General features: G+C 35.2%; 1 protein-coding gene across 1 annotated transcript; it reads left to right on the forward strand.

Moving 5' to 3' along the window:
* The first annotated feature begins 5968 nt into the window (after positions 1 to 5968).
* Positions 5969 to 8110, forward strand: LOC109818677 (protein MODIFYING WALL LIGNIN-1). Its single transcript, XM_020384211.3, has 3 exons — positions 5969 to 6491; positions 6704 to 6906; positions 7578 to 8110. Exons 1-3 carry the CDS (start codon positions 6378 to 6380, stop codon positions 7810 to 7812), a joined length of 552 nt encoding a protein of 183 aa, XP_020239800.1. The 5' UTR covers positions 5969 to 6377; the 3' UTR covers positions 7813 to 8110.
* Positions 8111 to 9393: the final 1283 nt, after the last annotated feature.

Genomic DNA, 9393 nt, shown 5'->3' on the forward strand with positions numbered 1-9393 from the left:
GACTCATATGTTAGTGTGCCATAGTTTTAGTCTTTTTACCTTTTTAGGTTTTAGTTATACACCTAGACTTCACTATGGGAAGGATCCTATCCTTAACATTAGTGCGTCTAGTCCTTTTAGTTTAGACAAGAATTTTAGGAGAATGTGTTATAGTTTTAGTGTTTCTACCTTTTTAGGTCTCATTTATCCATTTAGACTTTACAGTAGAGAGGATCTTATCCTTACTATTGGGGAGTCTAATCCTTTTCATTTAGACCATCTTTTTCGTAGGATACATTTTCCATTACTATCATATACTTTTACATCTAACGCTTATTTTTATGTTTTTGTTAATCAAAAAGCCCATCATGACGAACCTCTTGATTTGAGGTCAAATCCTTTTCAAGAGGGAGGGAATGATGGAATATCAATAAGGCCACGAAGCCCAAGGGGTGACATTTTGAAGGAGGCAAGAGGAATGGGTTAGACTTGAAAACCCATGAAGAGGAATAAGCCTACTTTTTGGGCCTTAACTATGTTTACTTCCAAATTTTACCTTAGGGGTATTTTAGGTATAGAATTTATTTTCTTTGTATTTCCAATTTTACCCTTGTATTTTGGGGTATTTTAGTCATAGGATTTATTTTCTTTGTATTTCCCATTTTGCCCTTGTATTATGGGGTAATTTAGATGCTTAGGACTTTAATTGGACTAGGGTGCATCCATTAGGAGGTGACGTATTTTTGGTGACCATTGGACCTATTTTTGGTGATAGAAAGGCTTAGGCCCAAGTGGAGGTCAAAGGTTGCATGATCTTATCATGCACCTTGATGTAGCCAATCTAGACCCATAGATTCCATCCTTGGGCACCAAGTTGCATCTAGGGTTCATTTGCATTTCATTTGGAATGCATTTGCCTACTCCAAATGCAACCCTAGATGCCTCCCCTCCTATAAATACCCAACACCCCACCACTTGTAAATACTTTGGATTATAGTGATATTGAGTGTGCATTCTTGCCTCATTGTCATTCTCCTTAGTCTTAGGAACTCCACGGCCCCTCCCTTCTCCTCCTCCCTAAACCACCGTGAGTGAGTGAGCTTGGCCTTCCTTGGTTGGCCTTCACCACCCTAGTGAAGTGAGCTAGCCAAAAGGAGCATCACCTCCACCAAACACCTTCCCTTCACCTTGTGCGCCACCTTCAACCACCCTAAACACCAACCTTTCCATAGTTCTAGGTTGCCTTTGGCTAACCTCCTCCCATCTCCACCATAAAAGCAAAACCCTACTTAGGTCTCATCCTACACTTGGATGATACTACCTTGAGCAAACCATCTTCACCATCATCTATTTGTGCTTCCGCCACCATTCTTCCACCATTTTTGGAGTCTCCCTTGTTGAACCAAGATCAAGGGCGTGCATGGAACTAAGCCACCTTCCATCAGAAGGAGCAGCCGTTCATTTGGACAGATGCCTGTGAGCGGAGTTTTGATGAGCTGAAGAGGAGGTTGACTACTTCTCCTATGCTGGTGTTGCCGGATTCTGGTGAACCCTTTGATGTGTATTGTGATGCTTCTCACTAGGGTTTGGGGTGTGTGCTAATGAAAAACAGGAAAGTGGTGGCATATGCTTCAAGGCAACTGAAGAACCATGAGAGGAATTATCCCACTCATGACTTGGAGTTAGCAGCTGTGGTGTTTGCCTTGAAGATATGGAGGCATTATCTGTATGGTTCTCGGTTCAGCGTCTTTAGTGATCACAAGAGTCTGAAGTACTTATTTGATTAGAAGGAGCTGAACATGAGGCAGAGGCGGTGGATGGAGTTTTTGAAGGATTATGACTTCCATTTGATGTATCATCTTGGTAAGACCAATGTTGTGGCAGATGCGCTAAGTAGGAAATCCATCCACATGTCTAGTATGATGGTGAAGGAGCTGGAGCTGGTATAGGAGTTCAGGGATCTGAATCTCTGTGTAGAGTTAGCTCAGGATCACATTAATTGTGGGATGACCACCATAACTAGTGAGTTCTTGAGGCAGGTTGGACTTAAGTAGTTGCAAGATGTTGAGCTAGTGAAGCTTCTTGGTTTGCTGGGTACCGAGAAGGCTGTTGGTTTTGAGTTGGGCGAAGATGGAATCTTGAGGTTCAAGGGCAGAATTTGCCTACCTTAGGATGCTAAGCTGAGGAGAGCTGTGTTGGAGGAAGGCCACAAGAGTAGACTTAGCATACATCCTGGTATGACTAAGATGTACCAAGACCTCAAGAAGACTTTCTGGTGGTCTGGTATGAAGAGGGAGATAGCTGAATATGTGGCGGCCTGTCTGACCTGTCAGAAGGCGAAGGTGGAGCATCAGAAGCCGAGTGGGTTGATGCAGCTGATGAAGATTCCAGAATGGAAGTGGGATAGTATCACTATGGACTTTATCGTCGGGTTGCCTAGGTCGGCTAGGAATAGTGATGCTATCTGGGTGATTGTTGATCGGTTGACCAAGTGTGCACATTTCTTGCTTGTCAACATCAAGTGGTCCTTGGAGAAGCTGACACAATTGTATGTGAGGGAAATAGTACGGTTGCACGGGGTGCCTTCCAGTATTATTTCAGATAGAGATCTGAGGTTCACTTCTAGATTTTGGCAGAGTCTACATCAAGCCTTAAGCACGAAGCTGAAGCTGAGTTCTGCTTATCATCCGTAGACGGATGGTCAGTCAGAGAAGACAATCTAGTCCTTGGAGGATCTGCTGAGGGCTTGTGTGTTAAACCACTTGGGAAGCTGGGAGGAGGTCCTACCGCTGGTGGAGTTTACTTATAATATTAGCTTTCATGCTAGTATTGGGATGACGCCGTTTGAAGCCTTGTATGGCAGAAGATGTAGGACTCCTCCGTGCTGGTATCAAGATGGTGAGTCAGTGGTTGTGGGACCGGAGCTGATCCTATAGACTACTGAGAAGGTGAAGATGATTCAGGAGAGGATGAAGACTGCTCAGAGTAGGCAGAAATCTTATGCTGATAAAAGGCGTAAGCCTTTGGAGTTTGCTGAAGGGGAGTATGTGTTTCTGAAGGTGACTTCGACTTCTGGTGTGGGTAGAGCATTGAAGGCAAGGAAGTTGACACCGAGGTTTGTTGGTCCCTATCAGATCATACAACGTGTGGGTCCGGTTGCTTATCGGTTGGCTTTGCCACCGTCCCTTTCAAACCTACACGATGTATTTCATGTATCCCAGCTGAGGAAGTATGTTCATGACCCTAGTCATGTGGTGGAGTTGGAAGATGTACGAGTGAAGGAGAACCTGACTATTGAGAAGTTGCCGGTAGCTGTGGTTGATCACAAGCTGAAGGAGTTGAGGGGCAAGTCTATTGCTCTAGTGAAGGTGTTGTGGGATGCAGCGAATGGTGAGGCTACTTGGGAGGTGGAGCAGTAGTGCAGGGAGAGGTATCCTTTTCTTTTCCCAAGTAAGTCTATTTTTGGGATGAAAACTCTTGTTGTTGGGGAGGTTGTGAGACCCCCTTCCCTCTTTTTCCCTTCCTTCACTCTCACTCACTCAAGACACTCTCTTTTCTCTCTAAACTCTCATTCTCACTGGCGGAACTCTTCTTTGGTGGCTGTGGTGTTTTAGGTGCTGATTTTGGTGTGGGAAATTAGTTGAAGTTCTCCTTCTCCGTTGGTCTCCGTTCGTTCTCCATCTTCTTCTCTATTTCTCTTTCCCGGAAGCTCGGATTCTTGTACCGAGGTAAGGGAAGCTAGGTCTTGCTGGGTTTGTTTGAAAAAGAGTTCTAAGAACTCCTTAGTTGTCGGATGTTTGATGATTTTGGCTGAGAATGATGAAATTAAGGTTTTTGGGTTTACGGGGTTTGGAGAAAAATTTGGGGATTTTCATGATTTGTGGTTGCATGCTGAAAAAGAGGTGTTTTTCGTGATGTTTGATGAAAATGTGGACTTTTGGATGGATTGCATGTTGGTTTTCTGGTGGATTTTGTAGGGTTTGATGAAATTTTCGAAAGTTTGTGAGCTGCTGCTAGGTACCACGCGGGGCGCCGTTCTTCGCACCAGGCGCGTGACCATTAGAGGGCTCCATTTGGGCAAGCCCGCCGGGCGTAGAGGTGTGTGCGCCGGACGAGCTTGAGGATGTGAGCCTCTCGATGGCCCGCGCCGGGCGTGACTTGAACCGCGCCGGGCGTGCTATCAATATGTGACAGGTTTTGGGTGTTCTGGTGCTGCGTCGGGCGCGACCATTGTCACGCTAGGCATGGGGACTCCTTGGGAGTCTCTGCCATGGGGGTGCTGGGCGCAATTTGAATTGCGCTGGGCGCGAGACCTTAGGGAGGTCTTTGCCTTCCCTGCGCCATATTTTATATCAAATTTTAATGATCCAACCGTTAAATTTAAAGTTCTTAATGTATAGATTAAATCTATAAATTTTAAAATAATTTGAAAACTATTTGATACTTCATTTCATTAGTTCAAATTGATGATAATCATAAAAGTATTTTATACATTGATTTGAAATAATGAAAAAAAGTATCAAATGATTTTTAAATTCTTTAAAATTTACAGATTTAATATGCATTAAAAATATTAAATTCAATAGTTGGATTGTTGAAATTTGATATAGAGCATGAGTTATTGAATGGAGTAAATTTAGGTAGACTTACTCCTATATATATATATATGTATATATATATATGTATATATATATATATAGTAACACTTAGTAAAAGTTACACCGGTGTCGTTTGAACCCTCCTCATATATATATATATATATATATACATGAAGAAGGTTCAAATGACATCGGTGTCACTTTTTCAACTATTACATCAATCAATAATTTTATATTAAATGTGAATTTTGTCAATCCAACTGTTGAATTATAACTTCATATCAACTATGTTTATATCAAATTTTGTTAAAATTAAACATTGTAGTTTATTTTGAAAGGTAATGAAAATGTTTATATTTTAGTATATTTTGAAACATATATATTACGTTAATTTTGTTCTATAAGAATGAAGTATTAAATCATCTTAGATCAATATAACATAGGAATGAGAAAATTTTAATCTAACATTAAGTTTTGAAAAATTCATATTTGATACAAAATTATTAAGTGATATAATAGTCAGTAAAAGTTAAATTAATGTTGTTTGAACCCTCCTCTTTTTATATATATAATTGACTATGATTATACATATCCTTATGAAAAAAGAAAGATAAAAATAACATAATATTAAATATGATAAAAATTAATTATTAAAGGAAAATAAGAGAAAAAATTAAAGACTTCCATGTCTTGCTATCGTTCATAACATTGTCTCCTATAATACTATATAAAATGAGTAAATATAATTATTTTGAAGAGAATGATTATCATTTTATTGATTATGAAAAATTGGGCGATTTTATTGGTGAAGAAATAATGTAATTGATTTTTTTATAGCATACCATATTTATAGTAAAAGTAAAAATTATTATATATATATAAATAATCAAAAATTAATTTTTTAAAAAATAATACAAATATGTTTTATTAATATATTGCTGGTTCAATATTTAATCAATTAATTGTATATTCATGGATGGAATGTTGGATTGACTGATCGAATAACGTGTTATAAATTTGAATCAGATTATAAATTAATTTGAATAAGAAAATATGTTTACACTTCGAATTTGAATATTTTTTTGAAAGGACGAATTTGAATATTTAAATCATCAAAATCATATCAATCACGTTACCCTAATTATTATAAATTAAAAAATGACTAAAAACATCATTTGGATATATAATTGATAACAAGGAATAAAGTGCTTCTCTAATTACTTTGGAGAATTCAAAGATTCTTATAATTTATTCTTCCCTTGTCAACGCAAAGAAAAGGAAAGAGAGAGGAAGAAGAGCAAGATCCTAACTTATGGTAACCCAAAGTTGACCATTCAAACACTATGCAAGGTAAAGTCATTTTGGATCATTGACATATTAATGCTTTTGATTAGCATTGATTCGAAGGGACAAGGTTGGATTCCTCAACCACTAAACCAACCTCCCTTGTCTTTTTAACTATTGTTCATATGCATAATTTGAATACATTTTCAATCTTATCACCCTTAGTGAAGATTCTCATATATTTTGAGAATTTGACCAGCTCCCACAGATACGAAAATAGTTTCAACAAACAAGAATTTTCCAAAATCTGCTCACATTCAACAAAGAATGGTATCCTTGAAAGCAATGGGTAGACTTGTTGTGAAGTCTCAAACATCAAAAGGAAGGAACTCTAGAAAAAAGGGGATGGCCAACACCTTCATAGAACCTACTCATCTTTTTGTACCTTGAGAAGGTTCCAAAACTTGTTCCTTACTTGTCTATTTTCTCTTCTCAAGTCTCTTCACACAAACAACCATGGAAAAACCTCCTAGATTCAAATCGACAGTGATCTTCTTCATCATCATTTCCCTCTCCCTTGGCTTAATTTCCTTTCTCTTGTGTATAGCCGCTGAGATAAAGAGGAATAAGGTGTGAATGCTTAATTTTTAGTCTTTCATTTAGAGTTTGATTGAATATAAGTTATAAACACTTTTCAGAGTTTTTCCACAGGAAATAGAGTATTTTCGAATAGTGAAACTCTCAAAAATGTTTTTAAGTTTATACCTAAATAGGCTCTCAAGAGTTTTTTTATTTTATTTGAAAAGGGTACTAATTAATTTTTAGCTTGGTTTGTTTTTCAGGAGGAGGATCTCAGGTGGAATGGGAAACTATGTTATTTGCCATCAAGCAAGGCATTTGGATTGGGGATTGCAGCTTTAGTTAGTGTCTTTCTTGCCATGATCATTGGGAATTCTATATTATTAAATTATTCTTGTTGGAGAAGCAAAAGTAAATCCCAGTACAAGATTCCTTCCTCTGCAAAGGTTCTGATTTTGATATCTTGGTATGTTATCAAATCTCTTGCACATATGTTTGTTAAGTTGTTAATTCACATATAGCAATTAGAGATAGAGAAAACAAAGCTAATTAATTTGTTATTATCTTATGTAGATCATCATTTTGCTACTCAAATTGAGACAATACAATTTTGATTTCTGCAATTAAATTCTGAAAAAAAAAATAGCATTGAATTTTCCTCTGCTTTATTTTACTGAATTGAAAAAGGCTGGATCACAATGGGAATCTGTGCGCCATGTGGCCTGCCATTATTGGAAACAGGTTGGAAAAATGTTTCACTTTTAGGAAAGCAGACCACATAAAGTAGTAGACCATAATTTTTTTGTGATTTAACCTTGGAGAACCAGAAACGTTTCTCCTATTCGAAAAGGTTAATAATATTTTGAGAAATGTTTGCTATGCTCTCTTCTTAATACTTTCAATCTTTCATTATTATCGGCTAAAATAAAAATAACAAATTTTGTGGGTTCAAAAATCTCATTTAGCACTGCAGACATTTAATGGTAAAATCTATTAAAATTTATGATTCTTAACAAATAATAAAAAAATTATTAGTAAAAAAGTATTAGAGAGTGAGCTGAAATTTCTCATCTAGAGATTATGTTTTCTTGCCTTTGAAATGTATATTCTAAGGCCCAAAATGGGAATGTTTGGCAGGGCAAGCTTTGGATTTGCAGCTATTTTATTGATTGCAGCCACAAGCATGAACAGAAGGCAGCCATATAGGGTTGGTTGGTTGAATGGTGAGTGCTACCTAGTCAAAGGAGGAACTTATACAGGCTCAGCCATATTGGTCCTGGTTACAGTGTGTTCTTTAAATGCTTCAGCTTTCTCAACAATAAAATCTAGTCAAACAAATCAGCATACAAAGATGCACAAACAAACTGGGTGACCTTGTTTTAAACACATTTTTTGTGTGATGAGAAGAAGAAGAGGTTTTGGAGAGTGGAATATTTGAGCAACTACACTAGACGCCAGCAAATTGGAGAGGCAAAATTCAAAGGTCAACAAAATGAGGCCAATGAGAGGTTTCCAAAGGAATCCAATTCTTTTATTTATTATTAATTGTGAAAAAGAGTTGACAAAGTCCAGAGCTAGCCACTAACTGGCTTATGCAATGTCCACAGGCATCCTTTTTGTTTTCAATTTACACCAAAAAGTGACACTTTATCTCTCCACATTTTATGTGATGGTGACTCCCTTGTACAGGAACCATATATATATATATATAGATAGTGGGAAGGAATTCATTATTTTAAGAGTAAATATTATTTTATTTAATAATTCATGTTATATAATAAATCTCAATAATTTAACTATTTTTTCTAAAATAAAAAAATAATTTAACTGTTATATTAAAAAAAAATTATATACATTAAGTTAGAAAAATTATATGATATTTTATTATTTAAATTTATATTAACGTATAAAATATTTTATAAATATCTGTTAATTTAAATTAGTAAATAGAAGTATAAAATATATTTCAATTTTTTTTTAAAAATTTGTAAATTTAATCTATATATTAATAATTTTTAATTTAACGATTAGATTATTAAAGTTAAAAAAATTATAAACTATTTGATATTATATTATATAAATTCAAATTAAAGTATAATAATGATAAAAAAATCAACATATATAATATATTTTTATAAATATACATTACTTTAAATTCATATAATGAAATATCAAATAATTTTTAAATTTTAGAAAAATTGGTAGACATAATTCATTATAAATTTTTAATTTAACAATTGAATCATTGAAATTCAATTTAATTACTTAGATATAAAATAATTTTTAACATATATTCACTTGAGTTGTTCATTAACCAGTTATAACAAAGAATTATTTAAAATATATTAATGGTGCAACTTATTATCATATTTTAACTAAAACCAAGTATTCATTAACAAATACTGGTAGGATATGCTTTGCTTACATTGACTTATTTTTTTTTAGTTAGAGTGAATTAGTAAGTTATAATTAAGATTTATCTTAAAATACATCACTAAGTATTTTAACAAATCTTTTTTACAATGATTTTGTTTTTGATATTTTATTAAGTCATAGGTAACATTGGCATACCTCCTCCCAACAAGAATTTCTCTGTATTCAACTGTCTTCATTTCTCAATTGCTTCAACAGTTTTAGGCACTTATATGGGTCGTCAAGCAACACAGGGAATCATAATTTCATCCACAAAAAAGCAACCTGGGCCCAACTTGTTATTTTTAAAAACAAGATTCAATTTGAAATAATGAGATCACCTTTAATGTTTTTTTTTCTTTCAAAATTGGGCTAACCATTGGTCGTATATTTGAAGATGAATCCCAAATTTTCTTAATTTCACGCGTGAATCAAAATCGGATAGAAATGGGTGGTGGGACTGGTTTGATTAGAAACTAATCTTAAATGGATTCAGTTGATTTAGAGAATCATTCTCTATACAACTAATAAAAAATAAGTG

This window comes from Cajanus cajan, chromosome 5, assembly GCF_000230855.2.
Source record: "Cajanus cajan strain Asha chromosome 5, NIPB_CcT2T_4, whole genome shotgun sequence".
Classification (NCBI taxonomy): Eukaryota; Viridiplantae; Streptophyta; class Magnoliopsida; order Fabales; family Fabaceae; genus Cajanus; species Cajanus cajan.